Source organism: Hemicordylus capensis, chromosome 2, assembly GCF_027244095.1.
Source record: "Hemicordylus capensis ecotype Gifberg chromosome 2, rHemCap1.1.pri, whole genome shotgun sequence".
Classification (NCBI taxonomy): Eukaryota; Metazoa; Chordata; class Lepidosauria; order Squamata; family Cordylidae; genus Hemicordylus; species Hemicordylus capensis.
In genome coordinates, this window is record NC_069658.1 from 181,215,337 (window position 1) to 181,242,134 (window position 26,798).

At 44.9% G+C, this 26,798-nt stretch overlaps 1 protein-coding gene and 1 long non-coding RNA gene across 7 annotated transcripts in view; one reads left to right on the plus strand and one right to left on the minus strand.

The window, feature by feature from the left end:
- LOC128347951 (uncharacterized) overlaps positions 1 to 26,239 on the plus strand; it is a 41,702-nt gene extending 15,463 nt beyond the window's left edge. Inside the window, exons 3-4 of the long non-coding RNA XR_008317846.1 lie at positions 19,254 to 19,442; positions 25,921 to 26,239. This is a non-coding gene — a long non-coding RNA (uncharacterized LOC128347951). The remainder of the gene's footprint in view (positions 1 to 19,253; positions 19,443 to 25,920) is intronic.
- Positions 1,205 to 26,798, minus strand: part of ICAM5 (intercellular adhesion molecule 5) — a 46,071-nt gene continuing 20,477 nt past the window's right edge. For 2 of the 6 annotated variants that reach the window (XM_053303321.1, XM_053303320.1), the window contains exons 6-13: positions 26,272 to 26,550; positions 19,148 to 19,390; positions 18,688 to 18,930; positions 17,307 to 17,549; positions 16,065 to 16,304; positions 14,336 to 14,578; positions 12,728 to 12,991; positions 1,205 to 9,975 (exon numbers count right to left, since the gene is read on the minus strand). In XM_053303321.1, the coding sequence (XP_053159296.1) occupies positions 9,758 to 9,975; positions 12,728 to 12,991; positions 14,336 to 14,578; positions 16,065 to 16,304; positions 17,307 to 17,549; positions 18,688 to 18,930; positions 19,148 to 19,390; positions 26,272 to 26,550 (1,973 nt within the window). In that variant the 3' untranslated portion in view covers positions 1,205 to 9,757. The remainder of the gene's footprint in view (positions 9,976 to 12,727; positions 12,992 to 14,335; positions 14,579 to 16,064; positions 16,305 to 17,306; positions 17,550 to 18,687; positions 18,931 to 19,147; positions 19,391 to 26,271; positions 26,551 to 26,798) is intronic. The other 4 variants (XR_008317845.1, XM_053303324.1, XM_053303325.1 and 1 more) reach the window with 4 other exon arrangements.

Sequence of the window (26,798 nt, forward strand, 5' to 3'; positions counted from 1 at the left end):
CTCCTCCTGACTCTGGCCCTCTGCTTCTTACCCACCCACACCTGAACTTGACCTCCCTTCCACAGCTAGTCGTGGCCCTAGCCAAGTAATGAAAAAATGCCAGGGATTGAACTGGTATGCACTGTGCCACTGAGTACCACATATCTGCATTGTAGGGATTGGGGGCACTGAAATAGCTCTTCTGAACTTTTCAACTAAAGCTACCTAAGGCCTACTTCTCACAGAGGTGGGAAATGTGTGTTTGGTATACTCCAGACTTGCTGGTCCCTGGTCGATGTACAAACCCTGCAAGGACCAGCACAAACAGTGCAATGTCAATGTCTGATTTCCCACACTCAGTTGAAGAGTGTTTTGGTGGAACAAGTATCTACCTTTCCTTAGAATGCTAGCTGGCCTCTGAATTATGGCACTAAAAACAGTTACGTATCTGGATGTTTCCTAAGTGACTTGGTCAAGATCTTGGACAGACCTGCACTTGAGACCCACCAAACTGAATTTAGCCCACCATCCATGTATGACAGTCTACTAAAAGTGCAATCAACCTCCCAGTTTTAACACCTGCACAGAGCTGGAAAAACAGTATACAACGTTCTGACTGACAGTCTGTGCTAGGTGGCCAAAGAGTTACATTGGGTCACAAGCTGAGTAGGCCGTTTGGAGGGGATTGCCTGTTTCTTTAGGAGCTCCCAAATATGGAGCTCTTCTTCTTCAGATGAGGCTTAGCCTGCACTAGTCTGTCCCCGCCACCAGCTTCTCCCACTCACAGTGGGTTAGAGCTGGATCCCTCCCTAGAGATGGACTTTGCAAGACCAGGACTCCTGAGACTGCTAATGAGGAATGCTTTCCTACACCAGAGTTCTAGGACCATACATGGTATATGTATCAGATATGCTCAGTCAGTTCATCTTGATCATTGCAAACAAGCCCAATCGGCTTACTCTCGTGTACTGCAATTTGCAGTTTTTGCATTTGTGAAAATGCAGCATTATTACACTGACATACTGTTGTGCAGTATATCAACCAGTATGACAGCAGCCTAACTGAGGAAACTGACAGAAGTTCACCCAAGCTAAATCCTGAACCTATGTTATGAGCAATACAATACTCTTCTTTTCGGCTGACCTGTTCTTTGTCTAGGGGTTTGTACAAATATATTATAAATAAATAAATAAATAAATAAATAAATAAATAAATAAATAATAATATAAATAATAAATATTTATTTTTGAAATCACTCATGATTAACCCTTATGTAATGTATTTTTTTCAGCTACAATAAGAAATATGTTGAGGAAAATACAATAAACATGTTACAACTTTACAACAATATTTCTACCCATGTTGTTATAAACTGTTATAAACTGTTATAAACAGTGTTTGAGACACTGCCTGAGCCACATGCTACATTTTTTTGCGAGACCATCTGTGACCACCAGCATAAGGGGGAAAGGGGAGGAAATACAATGTTCACAATAATTAAGTAGGGAAAGAACTTTTCCTGTTCTTAATAAACCACCAAAAATGCATCAGATTAAAATTATAGAAACATAATAGAAATCATCTATTTTATAGATTGTTGCTGATTTACTTTGATTCCTGTGGCACCATTTTTATTGAGGATGGGACCATGGCCAAATGAATATCAAGAATAGAAAACCAAGTGAGGTCTAAACAATGTTATTTGCAAAATATGGTCCACATTTCCACAAGAAGCTAATTTGCAGCACTTATAATGATCTAGGACCATGTTGCACACAGAGTATTTGCCATAGGTGTTTCAGCAGTGCAGAAGATAGTCTTCTTTGTTAAGAGGGGAGGACAGAGTGAGTGAATAATATGCAATTATTTTGTTTCTGGATCACCTTTCTTCATCCAAGGTCTAGAATTTGCTACCTGCTTGGATTGTTTTATGCCAGCACCAGGTTGCCGTCTCCTGCCAAAGAGGATATCTTGTCAGGTACAAAACTCCTGCTGATTGTACAAAACTTATGAGCTAGATATGAGCTGTTGGTGGCTATCACTTTGAAGAAACAGAGACAACCACTGAGTAGAGATATGCACGAAATGGATTTTGTTATTCGTTCCGAGCTCAAAATAAATTCCAAAATCCTTGAATTGATTTGTCAAAACAGCAGCCAAGCCGGCTGTTTTAACTAGTCGAAACTTGCATGTTCATGGTCTCAGGTTCAGTCCCTGGCAGCATCTCCAGGTAGGGCTGAGAAAGACTCCTGCCTTAAACCATGGAGAGCCACTGTCAGTCCATGTAGCAAATACTTAGCTAGCTGGACCAAGTGTCTGACTCAGTATAAGGCAGCTTCCTACGACAGGAAGCATGGAAATACATGTTTGGAATAGCAAGAGTATTACATTATTTCCATGAAGAAAGCCAAGGGCTATGTGTTCCTGCTGAGATCCTGGAAGGAAAAAAGTACCTGGACTGTGTCCCTGCCCATTCCTGCAGCACTGCAGCGCTGTTTACTAATAATATTGTGCATATAAGAATTGTCATGCTAGATCACCCCAAGGTCTAAATCCCAACAGAATGTGGCCCTGCTTGGCCATTATGTTGTACATACATACAGGTATCAGTACACATGGAAAGTGCATGTGTCTTTGTGTGAATTGTACATATGTTCATTTAAAAAGTGAACCTAGATACAGGGCCCCTCAAATGCAGGGTATTTTTACCTCGGTAGAAGGGCACAAGTGTGCCCTTATACCCAAGTCCGCAGTCATATGCCCGCAGCCCGAGCAGAGCAGACACAGAGCTGGATGTTGAGATTTGCTACAGACTTTATGGCTGTTCTCATGAGCAGCCTAACCCAGGCTAGGGCAGCCCAGCCTGGGTTAGGTTGCTTGAGTGGAGCGTCGGAATCCCTGTGGATCCCTGCATTCTTGCCCAGTAAACATTACTTTGAAGCCCGGCTCTTAACTGAGGTTAAGGGTGCAATCATGCCCTTAACCTGGCTGCTGGGATTGTGACTCTCCTTGGACTGCACACAATCCAAGGAGACACAGAGATGGGTGCCTAGTGTGCCCGTCTGCTGGGGGAATCCCCCAATGCATTGCACTCAGCATGTGGTGTACTGTGGGATTCATGGAGGCCGAGGAGCATTTCCCCAGTCTCCGGAATGTGGCACTGGTCACCACCGCAGCAATCATGTGTGTGATGACGCAGTGTTGATTGGGCCATCCTGGATCATCTGTGGGGAGGGTCGGTTGAACCCTGCCTTCCCCTCGCCGCCCCCCCCCCCACCATTGCTGGTTGTGTGAATGACCTTTTTGTCTCAGTTCTGTGCATGGGGCATGCTTGTTTATGTCTGAATGTAGCTATGTATGGGCTTGAGGGTGGAGTCTCGGTTTGTTTGTTTGCGCCTTCACTTGTTGTTCTGAATTCAAACTGAGAAGTTATCCCTCTCTCTGCAAAAGACACTGTTAGTCTGTTCATTGTTTTTAGCCTATGTTTTAGTTAGTAATAATACATATCAAACTCTTGTTTCTCAATTAAAGTTGCTTCCTGTACAATTACTTACAGAGGGTAAGTAATTTCTCTGCAACATTGGGTTATGGGCCCAGTCATGAAGCAATACATTGTGAGATAAAGTGTTTGTAGGCAAGAAAATTAGACAAGATTACTTTACTACCTTTGCATTTGTGGGGAGGCATCCCACTGTTAAGTGCTCAATGAAACAAACTACAGAAAATGGCCCTTCAGAGTGAAGATGTTGCTGAATACTCTTGGACTACCTTATGTTCTGGAGAAACAAAGATCAACAGCGAATGAAGAGAAACAACGAGAATGGGATTCTGCAAACAAGCAAGCCATGGGACACATATATCTGACTGTAAGTGATCAGTTAATCTATCATAGAGAAGACAAAAATACAGCAAGGAGAAGTGGGAAAGACTAAAGGATGTCTTTCAACAAAGAAACATGAATAGTCAAGTTTATCTAATGCTGCAGTTGTTGTGTAATAAAAGATTCAAAGAGGGAGACCGTTGTGGGCACATATGCTCATTTTGGGGACGATTGAGAGAGTTGGAACTGCAAGAGATAAATATTCCAGAATTAGCAAAAATTGGACTTTTGCTTAATACCTTGTCTAAAGAATATGAGAATATTGTCAATTTTCTGCAAATTAAAGAAAATGTGAATTTGAATTTTGTGCAGGAATGTTTGCAAGAGTTTAATTTGAAAAAGCAAACAGAAAGGGAGAAATCAGTTAAAAATAAAGCCTACAAAGTTGCTGATGGAGGGCAATGTTTTCTATGTGGAGGCATCTTGCATCTGAGGAATACTTGTCTTAATAAAGAGCAAGGGAATTATTCTCAACAGAGAACAAGGAATCAGTCTAAATTCCAGAAAAATGGACTTTCTTACAAACTTACCTATGCAAAAGTGAAAGCAATGAAAATAATGTTGAGAAAGATGAAAATGTGTGCTGCAAAAGAAATCATCTACAGGGTTGATGCAAGTTAAAGTAGAAACAAAATATATTTGGATAGTGGAGCTTTTTCACATTCCTTCAATAATTTGCAAGGTTTTGCTGTGATAAGCATGGAACATAGAAGTCCTATATACCTTGCTAATGGACAGCAATTTTTTTTTTTTTTTTTTTTGCAGAAGGAAAAGGGACAGTTTATATGAAGTGTAATCTTGGTGAAAATAGAGTGAATGAAGTATGTATTCCAGGGGCATACTATGTTCCAAGTTTGCAAAACAGTTTAATGAGTGTAAAAATAGCTATAAGATGTGGATGTAGAATTCTTCTTAGAAGGGACCATTGCTTTATTTTCAAAGGAGGAAAGTTTCTGATGAGAGGCATGTTGAAAGATGGTGAACTGTATGAAATAAATTGCAAAAGAAAGCAAACTAATGTTGCAAGTGAAGGTGCACACAAAGATTGCATGAGTCTTTGGCACTGCTGATTTGGGCATCCAAGCAAGGGATAAATTTCTAAATTAGTATAAGAACAATTGGCAAGAGACGGGGTCAGCAAGATGCAACCAAGTAGCGAAGACTGAGACAGAACCAGAGTTTTCCAATCAAGAAGGCTAGATTGAAATGGAACAAGAAGTGAGATGCTCAAGCAGAGTTAATAAAGGGATTCCACCTAAAAGTGGAAATTTCCTAAAAGTGAAAATTGAAGGCATACCAGATTCAGACACAGATAAATTGCTCCAATCAGGAAAAGATAAGGTTGCATTACACCATAAAACACAACATGGGACTCAGAATTCAAGAACGAGACACTGAGAAGTAGTAAGTTGGGATTTACTACGGACATATAATGTAACTATGTATTGGCTTGAGGATGGAGTCTGGGTTTGTTTGTCTGATCCTTCACTTGTTGTCTTGAATTCAAACTGAGAGATTCTCCCTCTCTATGCAAAAGAGACTGTTAGTCTGTTTATTGTTTTCTTAGCCTATGTTTTAGTTAGTAATAAATATCAAACACTTGTTTCTCAGTAAAAGTTGCTTCCTGTACAATTACTTATAGAGGATAAGCAATTTTTCTGCAACACCAGGTGCCTAGAGCACTCGGCTTCAGGGGAAATCCCTCAATGCACCATGGTCCTTGCACGGTGCATTTAGGGATCTCTGGAAGACAGGCTATGCTTTCCCAGCCTCCAGAAATCCATGCTGCTTAGTGCATCACAGTTCATGTGGTTGCACAAACCGAACACTGCACACAAGGATCTGGATCTTAAGGGGAAAGGTAAGATTGATCTTGCCTTCCTTCCACACCTTACCTGCCGGGCAGCAATGATCGTGAGAACAACCTTATAATCTGTCTTCTCCCTTAAATGACTAAATGAGTCAGAACGTTGTATACTGTTTTTCCAGCCCTGTGCAGGTGTTAAAACTGGGAGATTGATTGCACCTCTAGTAGACTGTCCGTGTCATACATGAACAGTGGGCTAAATTCAGTTTAGTGGGTCTTTTAAATGACTTTGGTGGGTCTTTTAAATGGCTTTAAAAGACTAGACAGCCACATGGAGGGGAGGTCTTGTGGTAGCAAGTATGAATTGCCCCCTTTGCTAAGCAGGGTCTGCCCAGGTTTGCATTTGAATGGGAGACTAGATGTGAGCACTGTATGATATTCCCTTGAGAGGATGAGGCAGCTCTGGGAAGAGCATCTACAAGTTTGCACACAGAAGGTTCCAAGTTCTCTCCCTGGCTTCTCTGAGATAGGGCTGAGAGAGCATCCTGCCTGCAACCCTGGAGAAGCCGCTGCCAGTCTGGGTAGACAATACTGAACTAGATGGACCGATGGCATGACTCAGTATAAGGCAGCTTCCTATGTCCCTATGCCTATTAGCCATGATGGCTAAGTAGGAACCTCTGTGTACAGAAGCAGTACAGATACTGGGGGTATACAAAAGGGGATTACTATCACCTTCATGTCCTGTTTGTGAGCTTCTCAGAGGCATCTGAGTGGCTGTTGTAGGAGGCAGAATACCAGACCAGATGAATCTTGATCCAGGGATGGAGTTACCGCTGGTATTAAAAGGTGTCCTTTGAATGCAGGCCCAGCCACCACTAGGGGCCTATCTGCTCCCGCCTCCCCTCACCACCCTCTAGCCTGTCCCCCTCTTCCTCTTTTCCTCGTTGCTTTCTCTGTCCGCGTGATGTTGGGAAGCACTTCTAAATATTGCACGGGCAGAGGAGGTGGAGAGGGAAAGAGGCTCCTTGCTCCATCCGCCTCCTCTTTCTCTCTCCTCCAAGGAGAGGTGGCATGGGTGCAGGTGGAGGCAGGCGGGCAGTGGAGGTGACAGAAGGTAAGTGGGCCCTGCTGATGTGGGAGAGTGGGGGCACACACTTTGTACATGCCACCAAGGGGCCCTGTGCCAGGGTGGAGGATGAGTATAGGCCTTCCCCATGCTAGCTACACCCGTGCCTAGGTCTCTTCCAGAAAGGCAATTTCTTAACCACAATAGCTAAATTAAATCTCTGTGTTCAGCAGTAGTATGCCTCTGAATTACAGAGACTAGAGACAAAGAACAGGGAGACCTGTCACCTTTATGCCCTGCTTATCAGCTTTCCAGATAAAGGCATCGGCTTGATTTGAGCTTTCGCTATGTGCTCTACAGCTCCTGTGTCCAGCATGCTCCATCCTGGCCTTAGCCACCAGGTGAGCTAACTTCTGTCCCCTGATCTATCAGGTGCCATCCCCTGCTTCAGCCAGGTGTCACTAGGGTGCTCCCTCCCTACTCCACGCCATAGGATCAGACCAAATCTGTTCAGCATTTGGCAGGGTTGCCATTTTGGACAACTTCAGTTCTCCCGAGTAAGCTCCATTGAAAAGAATGGGAGCTGCACAAGAACACAGATGTCCTTGCAAAACTGAATCACTGTGGTATATTACTGTTTGTAACAGTGCATCATCTTCTCCATTTAAACACACAGGTTGCTGTACAGATCTGAATCATTGTGTATGTGCATCAACTGTACATTTATCCCAATACAAAAGCCTACATAGCAGTACAAATTAAAGCAGATTTGAATCTTGGGTGTGTTTTCCATGCACAATTGACTTAACTAATAACAGCTTGTGCAATTAAAAGAATTGGACTAGGGAATTGAACTGAACCTGATCCTGAACCCAATGTCTTTTGGTTGCCTTGCAATTGAACCAGAACCGAATGATCCCTAAACACAAAAAGTGGTAACTGTTCAAAATCAGGTAACTGTTCAAAATCTCTTCTGAGGGGTGGGAGGAGGGCTGCTCTCTGCTCCAGCAATATTGGAAGAAATTATTTTTCAGTAAGCCACCTAAAAGGAAGAGGAGGAGGAAGCAGGATCGGTAGGCAGGGTCTATGACTGGTAGTCCTCGGACTCAGTAGCCTTGTCACGAACAGGCTATTGTTTAGCAAAAAGGCCTCCACGTGGAGGAAACTTGAACTGAGGCTGGAAGTTTCTTGCATTTCTTTGGCACTGCAGTTCTTTCTTGCTGCCCTTCACCCTAAACAGGATGTTTTCCTGGTTTTTAATCCTGTTATAAATTATTTTATTTTAAAAACTCTTTTAAACAATGCAAAAATATTTTTTCTTGAGTGAAATAGTTATAATTATATTTGTTTCATAGAGTTGCACTACAAGCAAAGGAGTTTTGTATTAATCTGCAATTCTGCATGTATCTAAATGGATTCTAAACCAGTTCAAAGTACCTGAACCCATTAACAAACAACTTTTAAAAGCTATTTTCTGAATCAGACCTGAACTTGAGAGTTAAAAAATATTGATGAACTGGAACCAGAACCAGATTTTTAATGATGTAACTCCATGCACTATGGAGTAACCACATTTTTGTTGGTGTGTGGATCTGATTATAATATTTACAAATTGCTTCTGGGACACTTGTCCAACAAACATGAAGTTTTCACTTCAGGAATGGAAAACGACCAATCTACATGCCTGGAGACAGCACTGGGTCCAAACTTCCCAGTGTTTGTAGGCTTCAACTTATAGCAAGCTAGTAGTTGAAGTTCACATCTTGGAACTCCAGATTAAGGGCTGTATTGATGAGGCCTTAAATCTTTAAAGAATCACAGCTATCTTGAGCGCTCCAGTAAGCCTCACACTAGTGAGTGGACTCATTGTTTTCTCATGTTACATGTATATAGCTGTCTTCAGAGAGTTCATAACATGTAAAGGGGAGAATATTGCGTCAAAAAGTACCTGCCACCATTCAGTAATGATTCCCTTATTGTTCTCAAAAGTCCTCAAACTTACTTTCTTATGGTCCTATAAAATCTGTGATCCTCTACTCATATGAATCTCTGATCAGAGACTATACATTCACAAGATATATGGACAGACATGTGGCCATCAGGTAGAGAAGGAAAAACATGTTGACTTCAGGGCACTAATCTTTTGTGTGAATCCTATAAGCAAACCAATAAAATTAAATTCAGGAAAAGCATAAAAAGGATTCATTTGATCTCGCTTGATCCACCCATTGAAACTTATGATGGATTTGATTCAGTTTAGTATAATTCAGTCAGCATAAGAGTTAAACTAAAATGGAACAAGATTTTGCTAATCCAGATTAAATGTTTCCATGATAACTTAATCCTTGTTTTATGAATTCTGTAACACTGTACAAAGAAAACCCACAATTCCTAATCACATTTATTCAATGTCCTGTTAGGTTGCTCTTCTCTCTCTTTTTTTTTTTTAGGAAAAAAAAATTACAATCTTCATCTTGTCCTAGAAGGGTGAAGTCCTGCTCCATGTATGAGAATTTGTTTTCCAAAGCTGATATTTCCCATTTTGGCAAGGCACCAATCAGCCATAACTTTCCAGAACTTAAGAGCCCAAACTGAAGTTGCAGTGATTAAAACTGGTGTCAACAGGTATTAAAAAATTCCCAATTGGAATAGCAGAGACTTGCTGAAATGCAATATTTCCAGAGCAGAATGGCGTTGCATATTTCCAACCATAAAAGCAACAGAGTGGAGCTGAGCGGTGGATGATGGCTGGTTTTAGACTCCATTGGGCAATTGCCATGTAAATGTTTTCCAAACTATGGGCACTAAAATGGGCCCTCCATTTTGAGAACTCTCAACTGTGTCTTTATCAATTAACTTCGCAGTAATGCGGAGGACTGTGTGGCTCAGACATTCTTTCTTCAGAGCCAGAGATGGTGAAGATGGTGACAGAAGTGGAGGGTGTACAGACAGTTATATTTTATCTGTCCCCCACTCTCTCTGCCTGAGGAGACAAGACCTAGGGATTCCTGCCCAAACTTATTCAGGTCCTAGTGAGCTGTATACCATAGATATCTCCATCACAGGGCCTCTCACGGTTCAGACAGGTGGCTTCAGTAGAGTTCTCTGCATCACGGACATTGTACTCGCCTTTCTTACAGGCTGTGGATTTGAGATAGTAAATAACTCCAGCCATTCCTCCCAGGACTAACATGGTGGCGCCAGCAATTGCTATGACAACAATAATATACAGCCAATGATCTGTATATGAGGAAGCAGAACACAGAATATTGTTAACCGCTTTCTGACTAACAATAGGAATTCTTACCAAAGCACCGGGAAACTTCCAGAGCTCCTCACTAGATCCAGATTAAAATATAAACTCAAAGAATACTACCGTCCGCCATGCAGACAGACTTCAGTATAAAACAGTTTCATCCTGTCTCTAGCTGAATTAAGAGCAGATACCTGATAATAATAACCTCTTTTCCAAGGAAGCTCTGCCTTATCTGGGGAAATGAGTCCTTTTTAGATTCCCCCCTTTTGTAATATTGGTCAGGTTCAGTTGTAATGCTAAGCCATGATTAAACCATGGTTTTGTATTACTAGCCCAAGCCTCCTTGGTTTCCTGCAGTTCTGGAGAAAGAAGGGGGAGAAAAATGACGCAGCACCACAAAACCAGCAGGGGCAGGGGCAGGGGCGGGAAAGAAACCCAAAGATGCTGATTAAAACTACAGAGATTCCTGTGGATGCAAGATATAATTCGCAATAAGAGAACAAAGATACAGCATATTTGCCTCTGAGGAAGAGCAACTCTTGAAATGTGTCAGGCTATAGAATAAAGACAATAGGGCTATTCAGATGACAGGAAGGTGGGTGGAAGAGAGTGCAGGAGGGAAGGCAGGGACGAACCTACCTTGCTCCAGATGATTGCCATTCTAATATTTGGCATGCCACTGCGCACCCACATGATCCGTACTGCTCCTGGCAGTGCAGATCGCCAGAGGCTGGGACAATGCCTTCGGATATCCTACAATACACCATGTGATGAGCACAGTGCATTGGGGGATACCCCCATGAGTCAGGCACTCTAGGCACCTGACTGTGTGTGTACTTGGGCTGCAAGCAGCTGAGCATACACACGACCCTGGCACCAAGGTTGAACCCTGGCTAAAGGGCAGGGTAAAAAATAGGGTTAGGCGGGTGGATAGTGCCAGGATCTACGTGGATCCTGGCACTGCACATGAGCAGCCTAACCCAGGCAAATAGGCCTAATATCAATATATTCAGCAGTTGTGGGTTTCCCTCCTTTTTTTCTTCCTGGTTCCTGCAGTTTCCCCTCCCCTTGCAAAGGAGAATGACTGTTTTCATTCTTGGTTTAAAACCCTAACCTTATGCTTTCATCAACTATGAAATAACAATAAATATTACAATATTACATTGTACAATAAATTTGTTTTAAGATGCCACCACCAGACTCTTTGTTGTTTTGGTTTAGTGTGGATTTCTTCAAAGAGGATGCTTTTAGTTATCCTGACTGACTGTGAAGATACATGGATAAATGTGGCAATATCAGTCTACAAAAGCCCCCAGGACTTGGACGGCTTGCATAGCTGCCTCTACCCTCCTAACAGAAACTAGTCATGTTCTCTTCTTCCCATTTACATCAATTGTGCTTTCACTATCTGTGCTTCCCCACTTCTCCCTCTCCCTTTTAGTGTTTCTTGCCAAACATTTCCAAAGCTTGCTAAAACTCCAGTGCCAACTTCAGAATGGAGCAGAATGAGATTTGCAAAAATATTTTTGGACAGCTGTGTTTGCATGATTTATTCTGAGGGCACAAACTGAGTTTATTCAGGGCAAACAAGATGTTACACAGCAGACATATAATTGTCTCCCCAAGTTTGTTTATATGTTTACATGAACAGCAGACACAGGAGCCTGCAATAAGGAGCAGAAGAGTGTGAGGCTGTTTTCACGTGCAACCTAACGCAGGCTAGGGAAGCCCAGCCTGGGTTAGGCTGTACGTGAAAACCGCTGGGATTGTGCCCGATCCTGGCAAGGCAGCACCATCATTTTCAATGATGGCAGGGCAGCACCACCATTGTAGCCCGAGTGTTAGCTGAGGTTAAAGGAGGGATTCCTTAACCTGGGCAACCAGATTGTGTGTTCGCTGGGGCTATGTTTAGCCCCAGCGGACACAGAGATGGGCACCTAGAGCACACATCTCCTGGGGGAACCATGCATTGCGCATGTTGGATCTCCAAAGGTTGGGATGCGTTGTCCTGGCCTCTGGAGCTCCGACTCCGAGCATGGATTGTCCTGGCCTCTGGAGCACGCAGTATGGCTCATCTGGGAGCGTGGTCCACACTCTCAGCACCATGGAATTGATCATCCTGGTGGTGGAGAGGTGAGTAACAAGCCTTCCACTCCTCCTGCCCACCTGGCCGTGTGAATGACCTCTGTGTGTGTGCTGGGGAAGGCTGTTGACCTTTCTACCCTCTGGCTATGTTTCCAGTCAAAGTCTTCCAGCTGCTTTTCTACCTATGGGGAAAAGATATCGTTTCCTTTCTGTCTGAGGGGGGAAAGATATAGGTACTTGTACAGTACCCCCACCCCACCCACCCTGCCACAATTCATGGAAAAGCAACTGGGTGGTGTGTAGTTTTCTAGTCAGAAAAACAGCCAGATGGGGAAAGATTAAGCAGCTCCTTCTTTGCTATCCTACCATTTCTCTCCTCAAGCTCACAGGCTCTGAGTGACCCACTGATGCTTTTCATTTAAAAAAAGAACACCAGGAGATGGTTACATGTATTTGCTGAGTAATAAATCTAGTTCGCTCCTCTGCCTGGTTTTAAGCTTTCCTTGGCTCAGGTCTGCCGGTCACTTCCAGCATGGCCCTGACCGATCCGTTCCTTTGCCAGCACTCAGCTGTGGTGAATGGCCTGCACTTTGCCACCCAGCATGCAATCGTACGGGTTTCTTTCAAATCCTTTCCACCTTCTGACCTTACCTTCCACTCGGATTTCCACCTGGCTGAGGTACTGCCCATGTTTGTTGCTGGCTGTGCACTCATACACACCACTGTTCTGTCCACTGGCACTGGTGATGGCTACCGTGCTGTTGTTGACTACATAATTGAGGTTGGAAGCCTGAGGCACCCTCCAGGTGTAGCTGACAGCTGGAGACCCATCAGCATGGCAGGTGATGGTAAAGTTTGTTCCTCTTCTGATGGGTAAGGAAGCACTGACAGCCAGAAGAGAGATAACAGGCCTGTCTGGAAACACAAGGTTTCAGGAGCTGGTTTCAGTTCGGCCAGCAGAAACCCAAGCTGAAGTTTTCTTTTGGTTCTCCATCGCTGCAATATCTGAGTGCCTTTGGCATTAAATATACACACCTCTCCCTGTTGGCATGTACTTTTAGCTCAGGGACAGGTCCTGTTCAGTTATGGCCTGGTTCATACAATTGTTTGAATCCAGGTTTAAAGTGGGTTACCAACATTAGCATGATTGTGTGAACCCAAGACAAAGTGGTTCATCGTGCAAGATGAATCTGAGATTCCTGCCTTGGTGTGGGTTCACACAGTCACGTGCATGTTGGTAACCCACATTAAACCTAGATTGTATGAACCAGGCCTATATCTACTGTTTAGCTGAAAGATGCATGTTGCAACATAGGAGAGGTGTCTGCAGTCACCTCTCTGTAGTCACTCACCCTGCACGTGACTGGATTGAACATCCCTTTCATGTCATGGGTGAGGAGAGCTGATATTTTACAACCCCTCGAACCAAATAACTACATATTTGATCATCTCAAGTTAGAGTATAAGGTACAAGCCTATTTGGTCTGATTTTGGTCCAGTATGGCATGTTTTGAATCAATAGTATTTTTGCAGGGCTATACTACGGTGTTCTATACCAAGAGGCGGTTCCCACGATCAGTGGGAGCCGCCTGGAGAGGGTTAGCGGGGAAAGAGGGCTTAGCCTGCTCTCCCCACAGACTAGCAGTCAGTCTGCTCTGGGCGGCCACAGTGGCTGCCCACACAACTGCTGGTTCCGCCACGGAGCCGGCGGGGACTTGGGAGCTTGGGGGCCGCGTGACCCCAGAAGCTCCAGCATGCCCTGCACAAGCGCGCAGGGCATGCTGGAGATCCCTGAGCTGGGAGGCTGCTTTTCAGCCTCCCGGTTGGGGCTCTCCTCGTGAGTTGCCATGGTGTGGAGCCGTGCCATGGCAATACACAATGGGAAAAAATGGGTTTGCGGAGCACTTGCTCTGCAAACCTGGTGTAAGGGCAGGGGTAGTTTAGCGGGTTACCCGCTTAAGAACCACCGGGCTCCCAGCCGAGCCTGGTGTTTCTCACGACGGGAGAAAATTGGGCTAGCCTCCACTAGCCTGAATTTCTGCCATCGTGTGAATAGCCTCAGAGTCTCCTATGGCCTTAGACCCTGAGACAAAGGAGGTGGAGCCTGGGACTTAAAGGCAATGAAGGTTGGAGCAGAGGCAGATTAAAAAAAAAAAAACAGCACCCATCAAGTACCTCCAGGCACATTTAGGATGGACACAGACATTAATTCCAAATGTACTTGAACATTCTAGGTCTATTTTTAAAGTGGTGACTCACATTCCACTTGCACAGCCACCATCCACCTCTCGGTCCCATGGCCGTTAGTGGCCTTGCACTGATAGATGCCAGTGTCATTTCTGCTGACATTCTGCTCTTTCTGGAAGTCCTCAGTAGCTCCCTCCTTGGTGCACAAGACAAATGGAGTAGGAGTCCCATTTGCTTCACAGGCCAACGACTGCAAAGTCCCCTCCAGCCAGGTCTGGTTACTTGGGCAGCTGGACTCATCCATCTTAGGTTTGCCTGGAACACATAGACAGAACAAGGCCCCCACTTAACTTAAGTAAGAGGATATTCCTTAAGATCACTTAAGGGGCATGTGTGTCTGCTACCAACCCGCATCCTCTACCTATGCATCTTCTTAGTTAGGCTTAGTAAAAGAATATGGCATAATATCATTGTGTTCAATGGTTCTCCACCTCTTATTGGATGCAGACTTTGGGAGCAGAGGAGCATCGACTGCAATGACATCACGTCACTTTCTTTTGCTAGATGTTGTTGGAGGAAACACACGGGGGAGATATGGGTCAACAGCAGCCTTGTCCTAGCCAAGCCACTTACCAAGCCACTATCTCTGTCTTTCAGTCTCAGCCTCCCATCCCCATTTGTAATCTGAGAATGACATTTTACAGCAGCTATATTTATAGTGTTTGTCAGGATTAGTGAGCTGTGATCAAAATTTCCCTCACCTTCCTCTTGCCTTCTCCTCCAGGGGCTGCTCATTTTTGCTTGCTTTAGGGGAGGAAAATGAAAGAAGAACAAAACATGCTTCCCTGTCCTTACCAGGTAAACTCTGAAATGGCCCTGATATTTGTGATACCATGGCTTCATAACCACAGTATACTTCCTCTCTCCTTTACTGGACAAGGGAGGGTGACTGGGTGACTCCTCCCATGCAAATGAAAGGCCACGAGGAAAACATGAAGCTTGTTCGCACAGCCATTAAGTGGGTAGGACAAGCATCCTACCAGGTTTGGGAGCTGTATGTGCTTCTGTTTTGTCATTGTGCGTGAGTCAAAAGCAAGATAGGAGGCAGGGGAAGTGATTCTGGGCAAGGCTCATGCTGGGTGGGGCATGGGAAAACTTTCCCTCCTGCCTCATTCAACACCTGGGCACAGCTGCTGGGTAGGACAGAGCCTTTCTACCCTGCATGGATCTCACACATGATAACTTTCCCCGCCTTGCTTTTTACTCGCACGTGATCACAAACAGGAGTGTGCACAGATCCCAAACCTGGGTAGGATGCGCGTCATACCCATTTAATGGTTGTGTGAATAAGCCTATGGACTCCTACAGAAACAGGCTGTAGAGTCCAGAGGAAAGAGCTGTAGCAAACAAGGACAAGGCAAGTGGAGTAGAATCGGGAATACTAATGGTTTAATGAAACAGATCTTATTTACAGAGTGGCAAGTGCAGACTGCTTTCAATGCTCTTGACGCTGATGCTGCTTGTTTGTTAGCCCCACCTCCACGCCAGGACTGGAAATAAAAGTAACTAAAGCAACCTTCAAAAGGTGGCCTGGGTCAAGGAATGGATTAACCAAAAACACCACACAGGCCACAACCTAGGATAAATAAAGGACCTTGGACCTGACTTGTCCTCCTACTGCCTTGGACAAGTTGGACGTGTTGCTGCTCCACACCATAACACCACTAAAGCTGTACTAGTGAAAGGCAGTACAGAAGTATGAAAATAAAAAATACAATACAATAAAATAACCAGTACTCACTTTCAACAGCAACAGTGACTGCCTTGGTGGCTGATCCATGCCGGTTTGTAGCATTACACCAGAAGATTCCATTGTGAACTGGGATTCCTTGTAGTTGACTAAGGTGGTATGATATGCCATCCTTGGTGCATACAACTTCTGGAGGTGGGACCCCCTCAGCTTTACACTCAAAAGTGGGTGGTACCCCTTCTACTAAGGTCCAGTTAGTTGGGCAGCTGGATTCATCCATTTCTGGCTTATCTGAAATTGTAACAGAGTATGATCTATTTGCAAGAAACTAGGTCAGTGGTTTTCAAATTGTGCTCCTGAGAATTTCAATAAGGAGATAACAGCGGCAGACATGTTTCTCTGAAGGACAGCTACTGATTTTCCCTTGCATTGTACAGCCACAAGGAAGCTTTGGGAGTTTTCTAGGGTGCACCCGCACTTCATACACAGCAACTTAGAGACCCAAAGGCCTAGCCAACATCCACTGTTAATGGGGGCTACACCTTGGAGGAGCTCCAGAATCTTCTGTGGTGCACAGCGATTCCATAGCCATTAAGTTCCAGGGCAATTACGAACAGGGTTCTCCGCAGCTAGAGAATCTGCTGAGTCTTTATACACGTCTTGCATAAAATCCACACCCACTTCTTAAGGGTGGGGTGCAGCCTTAGCACAGCATATATAAGCTGAGGTGTGTTCTCAGACTATCTCCTCTCTCGTGGGGAGAAAAGGGCAACCTTGGCCATTCAATGTGAATTCCTTTAAATACATGCAGATTATTTGCTTTCAGTTAATTGATGCAGATTAAGAGCTTTTAGCTAGTACCAAAAGCCAACAAAATGAGAGGCATATTTTGAAATTCATCAAAAAGAACAAACAAATGGCATGTGAATTTTCAGCCTACCCCTAAACACTGGAACATATATCAAAAGGGCCACATGTGTCAAGAATAAACCAAAACCAGCAACAAACCGTGTGCAAACAGCAATTATATATTAACATGCAAATTCAAAGATTAAATAATTATACTTTTATATATATGTATCTTAAATTCTTTAAATAATTCTTTAACTCTTTAAATAAACATATGTATTTCAAAGAAACACTATAAAATGTCCAAAGTTGCCCAGAGCACAGAATGATGAAGATGTAAATACTAGTTTTGCCCTAAACTAAATACCCTAAACACTGTCAAACAAAAACCTGACACAGCAGCACGCCCCCTGCCCAGCTGAGATTTAGTCGGTGATCACTTACATTCAATTTGGATGCTCACATCCCTGATGTTGGAGCCATGTACATTTGTGGCTGTGCAGCGATAAGTGCCGGCTTGTTCTTTGGTGACGTGCTGGGAAACCCCAGGGCTATAAGCTCTGCCATCTTTTATGCACTTAACAGTTGGCCCTGGGTTCCCCCCTGCAAAGCAGTTGAAGGTTTGCTCTGCCCCCACTATCCAGGTCAAATTATGGGGGCAGCTGGAGTCATCCATTTCAGGCCCATCTGGAAGATGAAGAATGAGAACCTGACTTTACAGTGGGAACACTGTATGAAAAAATAGCTACAAGGCGATCCATGTGGATAACATATGGGTTTGCCCATCTACTGTGCAAAGGATCATGTCCTATATTTGTGAGGCTTTAGTGGAAACTGGGCTGGTTTTTAATCAACTCCAGTCCTAAATACAGCGACTGCAAATTTTGTCAGCAGTGTTATGCAGTCCCTGAACTCCCATTCCATTGCATGTGATGAAAGCATGTTTATAGGATGCAGGATGACAGCCATATGTGATGTATTGGTGAGAAGGTTGGTCCTTGACCAGGAAGACATGGATTCAAATTCTTGCTCAGCCCCTGGGTAATCTTTGGCTAATTATTCCCCCAAGATAACTTGATTCACAGGGTCACTGAGGGATAACATTATATTACAATCATTAACAGTGATGTGTAAATCAGCCTTGAAAATACATATGGGGAGAAATGGCTAGAAAATAGTCTCTAGCATGAGAATGATCAGTGCTATGGGAATGAATCTGGCAAACCTCCCAGAACCTTCACATGTCCCATACTTGCTTTTGACAATTTTTGTAATATAAAAGTGTAGATAAACAGTCATTGCCCCAGCCTTTTCCCATATGCTATTCCAGGATTTTAATCAAGGAATGTGTCATCAGAAGTGGACACTGAGAACATAGGCTTATAGGAGAAAAACCCATATCTCTGTGCCTTCTAGAGCCATTCATGATCTTTTAAAAAGTAAGAAAAAAGCCTGAGGATCATATCCAGATGGTTTCTTTCTGTGCCCCAAGTGTGGTTTTGTAGCACACTCATGAAAAAGTAGGAAATGTCCCAGGAAATAATACATGCACCCCCGCCCTGGCCCAGGATACCCTGTGCTCAGTGTAAGAAGTCATGTCATAAGTCATACGAATAACACAGTGCATCTGATCCTTGTCTGGGTCAGACAAGGGCTGAAGTACCTTCTACATCAGAACTTTGGGGGATTGAAAGTGCTGAAACTGAGCCTTTGATACCTTAAGTGAGAGCTATCAGCACATGCCCAATTGTAGAGACCAGCCTCGTGATCAAATTCTTCAGCATCATCCCATGCACCTGGTGTAGAACATGCAAATTGCACTTACACTCAACATCGATAGTGACCATCTTGCTGCTTGACCCATGAGCATTGGTAGCATTGCAGTGATAGACACCAGCATGGCTTTGTGTGACATTCTGCACTTGTCTGACATCATGCACTTTGCCATCTTTCATGCAAGACAACTTGGGAATGGGAACCCCATCAGCTTGGCAGGTGAACTTCTGTAGGCTCCCTTCCACCCATGTTTGGTTACTTGGGCAGCCAGACTCACGCAGCCGAGGCCCATCTGCAACAGAGAGGAGATGGACAATGCATTTAGTGATGGCTGAGCAATATTCAAGTAGCTTGTGCATATGTGGTCTGCATAATAATATATAAAGGATCTTGCAGTTAACTAGTATCATTGCTGTTCTGGGGTTCTTATTGCTGGGCTGATCATGTAAACGGGTATGTGTGTGTGTACAGAGGCTTTCCTCATATCTAATTATGAAAATGTCACTTACATTCCACATGGATTGTGACTAATCTGGTGCTGGAGCTGAGCTCATTTGTGGCACTGCAGTTGAAGATGCCGGCATAGCTCTGGTTGACCACCTCTTTCTTTTCCAGGTTGTACGTGATGCCATCTTTGATGCAAACCACTGACGGTTTAGGGTTCCCCTTGGCCATGCAGTGGAACATTTGTTGCATCCCTTCTACCCAAGTATGGTTGCTTGGACAAGTGGACTCATCCATTTCCGGCACATCTGCAATGTGCAGAGGGAACACACACATTGGTTGATGCTCTTCTCTCTTTGGGTAAGAAATAAAGGGGGGAGGTTTAATGTTGGGGAATGTTGAACTGGAATATTTGGGTGATGTTGGGTAGATAGTTTTTTGAGCCTTGTTAACATAGGCAGCAATATGTGAGGTTGATTTAGGAAGATCTCGTTCTACCATGAAATGGGATGAGCTGTTTGCCTCAAGTGATAAGCCATGAATACCATTAAAGAGTGACAGATTGTCAGTGATGTGTTATATTTTATACAATGGGCAGGCTGAATTTGTCACCAGAGGCTGTCTCTACTCTTTTTAATGGCAGGGCTACTCTTGCCTGCAGGGTTTTTCTACCTCACACATCAAAATGTTTGCACTGGCCTTGATTTCAGGGCTTTGGCTTATATAATCCATTGATCTTGCTTCATGATTCTGGACTCAGAGTTATTCTGTTGTTGTACACCCAGGACAACCTATGATATTTTAGTTTAGTTCCTTGCTCACAATTTCAGGATATTCTTCTCAAGCTATTGTGTAGTTACAATGTGAATTTGAACTCAATCCTTCTCTGAACTGCAGAAACAATCATTATGGTATTACTTATACCAGGAGTGGGTTGACTTCAGTCCTGGGTGGTCTGAAAAAACTAGAATTCCTGTGGTCCACCAATGTGTTTTACATTTACAAAGCAAGAGTGGCTCTCTAAGGCATAATAACTAATCTGTGTTAAATTGTCTTGTGGATGCACTCTTGCTTAAGAATCTAAGAGAAGTGGCCAGCTTGACTGGCCCAAGGTTTGCCTAGACCAGAATTCTTTGCAAGAATCCCAGCCACCCATAGTCACTAGGTGGAAACTGACAATTAGCCTGCCTGAGGACCAATTCATCCAATCAAGAGCCCATATTCAGGGCTGTACAACCTTGGCCCTCCATCTGTTGTTGGACTACAACTCCCATAATTCTTGACTATTGGTCACTATGGCTGGGAATGATTAGAGTTACACCTCAAAAACAGCTGGAGGCTGGTGCAGCCATGCCCTAATTATTCTCAATTTCAACTGTCTCCAACATTTGGGTCATCATGTAAAGGGAGCAGAGACCGCATTAAGATAATTGGGAGCTGTAGCCTCCAAGCAATTCACCGCATGCACTAGTCTTCAAGGTTTAGTACATGCACTGTAAGAACTGGGCAAGGGGACACGTATGGTGCTTCTAGGCAGCGGGTTCTGAAAGTATCAGAGGTACTGAGTCCACATGTCCCTGGATTGCTTGCAGCATGTGACACAGTCATTCTGAGAGAACATGAGAGATTGTCTCACTGGATCAGACCAAGCGCCTGTCTGGTTCAGGATCTTGCCTCCTACAGTAGCCAACCAGATACCTCTGGAAGCTCACAAACAGGTCACAAAGGTGGAGGGGATCCAGTGTCACTTGCTCCCTAGCATATCGTACGAAGAGGTATACCATTTCTGAACATGGAGGTAGCTACAATGGCCAATAAGATGGCGACTGACCAGATTTGTTTGGTTGCCTTACCCTCATCCTTGCTCGTACTTCTGCATTAAGATTCCTCCCCTCCCCACTCCCCCACATCCTACTATAGCCACTGGGCTAAAGCTACTAGTTCACACAATCGGCATTAGGGTAGGAGAAGCATCATACTGTAATTTAGGAACTGGGCTTGCTCCTGAATTCTGATTGTGTGTTAGTTAGAAACAAGGTTGGAGGGAGGCACTTGAACATCAGTCAGGCCCCAGCTGCGTAGGACGATTTCCTGCCTACCTCATTCAGGAGCTGGGAACAGACTCTGGGTAAGGTATGCTCATCCTGCCCAGCTGGGGCTTAACTGATGCTCAAGCTCCCCATCTCCCATCCTGTTTTTATCTATCACATAATCAGAAACCAAGAGCGTGCCCTGCTTCCGAATTAGGGTAGGAGTCTTCTCCTATCCTAATGTTGATTGTGTGCCTGCCTACTGTCTCAGTGTAAGCTGCACGTAGCAATGGCAGAGCCATTTGTTTAAACCCAGGCCTTAAGGTTACCCTACCACTTGCATACAAAGCAGTGGGTGGAGCTGTCAGGTTTATCAGCCAGGGGTGCCTCTTTCACGAGGCAAACTGAGGTGAATGGCTTTAGGTGGTATGTGCATCACAGGGTGGATGGAGATGGGTATAGGCATATTTGCCCCACCATGGACATCACCTCACCTGCCTACTGCAGGTCTGCTGGACTTCCCAGCATCACATTTCTCCACTTTGTCTCCTCTATTCTAGCATCCCACAGGAACTCCAAGGAAAGGACTCTCCTCTCCTCTGAATTCCTGTGGGATGCGTGAATGGCAGAGACAAAGCACAGAAGTGTGGTCCTGGGAAGACAAGCAGCAGCGAGAAACAGAGGGATGGGTAAGGGAGCAATTGGTGACAACAGACAGAAATTGAGTGTTTGAAACAGCTGGATGTCCACTGCTACAGTAAATGCAGTGATGGCGGGCAGGTGGGCAGCAAGGAGACTGTGCTCCAGGAGGTGGAGGCTGGTGAAGGAGGAGAGAAGAGGGGCATGATGTGTGGGCTTTGGCCCGGGGGCAGGGAAGGAGGGGGTAAGAAAACAAGGAGGAGAAAGAGCCAGGAAAAGGATGGCACTTGTGGACTCTAGCTCAGGGGGCAGGGCTGGCAAGGTGGGGAGTGGGGCCAGCAGGAGGATGGGGCGGTGTTTCATGATTTGCCTCAAGCAGGCCAATGTCTTGAGCCAACACAAGGATCCCCTGGGCAGCTGCTGAGAGCCCAGTGCTGTAGGGCTCTCCCACGCTGCCCATTGTGAAGGACTGGACACAGTCAACACTAGCGAGGTGGGCCTCCTCCCCTTCATGTGTTGCTGGATGTGGGTTTTCTTTCATTCTTGGGGGGCCAACAGCATTTTATCTGGCCGTGGCTGCCAGCTACATGTTCCCCCTCCCTGCACAATGCCTCATGTAGTGTTCTGGGGCACTGTGGAGGAAAAACATGGTGAGCAGCTGCCTCCAGCTAGAATGTTACTGTTGCTGGTTGACTGAGAAGGTACAAAAGCTGCCTATGCCACCATGGGATGGAGAGGGGGCTCCACCTATGCAGGCCAGTCACCTTTCTGAGGGTCTTCTCAAACTGAGAGCTGGCCCTGCACATGCCTGTTGCTTTCCTCCTTGGGGCCTCTCCTCACAGGCATTTTTCTTCCAGCCAGACTCATGTCAAATACAGGAGCTCAGCTAGGAGCAAAGTGTTATCCAGGGAACATAAGAACATAACAACAGTCCTGCTGGATCAGGACCAAGGCCCGTCTAGTCTAGCATCCTGTTTCGCACAGTGGCCCACCAGATGCCGCTGGAAGCCACAGGCAGGAGTTGAGGGCATGCCCTCTCTCCTGCTGTTACTCCACTGCAACTGGTACTCAGAGGCATCCTGCCTTTGAGGCTGGAGGTAGCCTATAGCCCTCCAACTAGTAGCCGATGATAGACTGCTCCTCCATGAAGTGGAGGAGGCTGCAGGGTGAAGCTGTGGATGGGAAGAGCTTTTTAGCACCCACTATCAGTGGGTCACATCTGCTCTAAAAACCAGACACCCTCCCCACACATCATATGTGATTAGGGCAGACTCAGGCCTAAACAAATGGTTCTGCCACAGACAGTCAGATTTCAGTTTGATTCTTAGTTACGGTGGTGAACCCTCCAGGAATGGTCAGGAGTCTCCAGGAATCGTATCAATCTCCAGGGCGTTTTCCACACAGGGCTTTTAGCTTGCATCTGCTCCAGAATGGAGGGTGTGCGTTCACATATCAGCCGGATTTACCTTGAAGTCCCTGCGAGTTATCAGGGAGCACTTCACACACAATTCAGGTTTTTCAATGTGCATTACAGCATAGCCAGATTTATATCCAGGATTAAAAACTCCACTTTTTGCATCAGTTTTTTGGAGAAATGACAAACTCGCAGTAAAGCCTCACAGTAAACACGTGGTAACGCCTGCTATGTGAAAAACACCTGGGTGACTATTGAAAGCAATCCTGGAGATCTTAATGGCTGGATATTGTGAAAAATATTGGTGGGGGGGGCAGATAAGGGGAAATCTGAAGGAATAACTTCAGTCAGAAGCTATTGGCAACCCCATCCTTAGCTATACAAAACTTCCTTTCAAAAAAGCCACAAGCCTCAACTCCATGATCCCCCTCACTAGATTTTGAGTTCCCTCCAGTTTTGCTTCCCTGCACCCATGACAGAAGCTGAACCCAGGAGCCCTAGTTCCTTCCAGCCCCTCAGAAACATCATTCCAGGAGCCCTTAACACCAACTCTGAGGATGATCAAACAGCTCTTCCTGACAGACACAAAGCTGCAAATGGGTTTGTCTGCCTCGTTTTCCCCCTCTGGCTGTTAAGTTCTTCTAACACTGTATTATACATGAAGTGACAGGCTGAGTGTGATTGGCCTTGCTGGATTTTATTTTCACAGCAATCTGTGTGTGTCAAAGTGTCCCAGCACTGCTGACAAAGCAGGTTGGCAAGCTGGTGCCAGATCAGGTGTGGCAAGGGGAGAAAAGGCAGTGTAGCTGGCAGGGATGAGCTCTCTGTTCTTGGGGATATGGCTAGCCTGACTGCAGAAGCAACCCAAGAGGCCCTGGCATTAGGATTGCACCTTTCAGATCACCCATTGAAGGGACTGTCTCTAAATTACAAACTCAGTCACTTCAGACATAACCTGAGATGCCAGGCACAGACAGGCTCTTCTGATCTACCAGCTGGTTCCTCCCTCGCCCCTAATTCTCCTATCTCACAGGACCTTTCTTCTTCTTCTTCTTTTTAACATTTATATCCCGCTCTTCCTCCAAGGAGCCCAGCGCGGTGTTCTACATACCTAAGTTTCTCCTCACAACAACCCTGTGAAGTAGGTTAGGCTGAGAGAGAAGTGACTGGCCCAGAGTCACCCAGCTAGTATCATGGCTGAATGGGAATTTGAACTCCAGTCTCCCCAGTCCTAGTCCAGCACTCTAACCACTACACCACACTGGCTTCTTGACATTCAGAAGGCCAAACCAGACATGATTCTTAGGAAGTTGCCATATACTGGCTACATTTGCTCGTAACATGGAACTGCAAGTCCAATGGACCCTCAGTTCCGCTCCCCCTGCTCTCTCATCTGAATTCGGATGTCTTGGAGAGCTTCCTCTCAGTCAGCGAGACTACAGAGAAGAGGGGGTACTGGCTGCCTGGGCTTCCTCTTGACTGAAGGACAGCCCTGGCAGCCAATAGCAGCTGGAGAGGGAGGAGCTTCCTCCCTCAACTCTGGTTGCAGAACAGCCAGACTATGGTGCTGTGTTAGGATGTAACGCTAGCACTGAGAAACCGGAGGTTCAGGCGGCAAAACCCACTACCAACTGAAGGTACAAATCGGAGTCTGGGGAGGGAAACCATGAGTCCATTTTTTTCAGTCAGAACTGCAGTTGCCCACATTCGGTCATACTCAAATTGTAACCAGACGTCCCTTCACCTCTGCTTTCATGTTACATGCGAATGTGGCCACTGACTCAGGATTGTCTGCACTGACTCTCCAGGATTTCAGATGGGGGTCTTTCCCACTTTACTAGGAAATTCTAGGGATTGAACCTTGGACCTTCTGTATGCAAAGTAGATGCTCTACCACTGAGCTACAATGCCATCTCCACCTTTAAAACATGTTAGATAGGAGGATGGGGTTGTACTCTGTGGTAGAGCACCTGCTTTGCATGCAAAAGACCCCAGGTTATTTCCAAGTAAGGTAGGAAAGACTCCCACTCCCACCCTCCCCTGCCCCCATCTGACATGTTAAGTGTTGTACCATTGGGGGATTACTTTCAGCAACAACTTAGGGGCTCTATCTGGATCAGGATTGCAGTGCAGTGATACGAGGCTTTAATTCTTTACTTACATGCGATCTTCCCACTGAAATTCCATCTGAAGCTTCTATAGGCCCCTGAAGGTGCCAGTACAGTAAATGTTTAGTCTTTTAAAATGATCAAATGAATGAATCCATCCTAGAATGCAATTTGGCTCACGGGTGGTTGGGTTCAAAAGATAATACCAAATGGTTTGAAGGATGTTTGTTTATGGAGGTGCCACTGCACCTTGTAGAATATGGATGTTTAAATGCAGAAATTTGGGCAGATATGGCCTCTCTCCACAATATCTACTTTCATTGGGACATGACACCACCAAAGAAATTATTAAACAACATATTGTGGATATGGAGAAGCAATCTGATTTAAATCTTGTCCCCCTAGTAGAATTCCAGGTGGCTTCTCCCTTCAGTCAGGTGGCTTCTACCTTCAGTCAGTGGCGTATCTTACAAATTTGATCACTCTAAATCAGAGGAGAGCTTTCTCGCTGATGCAGTTCAATGGCCTTCTGCCATTTTTGGGTGGCAGATTTAAGAGAATACCACTCAGGAACCGGCTATGTCCATGCGGTTCAGGCAATATCGTCAGTCCATCTCACATGTGCTTTTATACTGTTTGTATTATAGGGATATTCACATTGCCTGGATTGAACCACTTTTTAAAAACATGCCAGATTGATCAGAAGAGTATTATACTTCCTTCCTCCCAGAAGACCAGTATACAGCAATTACAGCTGGGGCAGCAAGATTCTGTGCCACAGCATGCAAACTGAGACGGGAGCAGTTGATTAATTGTAATTAAGACCTCTGTAGGTATATGTTTTGATACTCTATTCCCAGTCCTGTTTTTGATTTGATTTTACTTTATTTTTATTTTCCTTTTTTTAAAAATTGCTGGTCACTGACTGTAATAATAAATCATTAAATGCAAAAATAGCAAACTAAATGGTGTGACTGGGAGAGATATTCTGTACTCACAGAAGACAGTAAGACTGGTAGATGTGTGTTTAATGATGGTGTCTCCACCAAGCGTCAGTTCTGCTTCACATACAAATTCCCTCCCATCGTCTTCCTTCTGAGCTATGTGGGTGAGCTGCAGAAGGTGTTGATCACCAGAAGCCAGGGTCCTCCCTGAAGCATTTTTGATCCGAAGAGAAATGCTGGGCAGCTCAGTTGTCGTAGAATCACATATAATGGTCACAGGATTATTTACAAGAGTCTGAGATGGATGGATCTCCAGAGAGGGCTCAGGGAAACCTGCAATTAGTATGAAAAAGAATTTTGTTCCAGCATTTGCTCAGAAAATGGTATACTGTGCAGGCTGGGAGCAAACAATCCAGGCACGGTGGTAATTGTGTGGCTTTAGCTGCCAAAAATGAAGTCCCCCCTCCCCCTCCATAACCACTAGTGAAACTTACCAAACATTGTGATTTCATGACATTCTACATTTCCCCACCCCTACTTCACTTCACAGGCTGCCAATGGTAGGAAGCAGGAAACACATA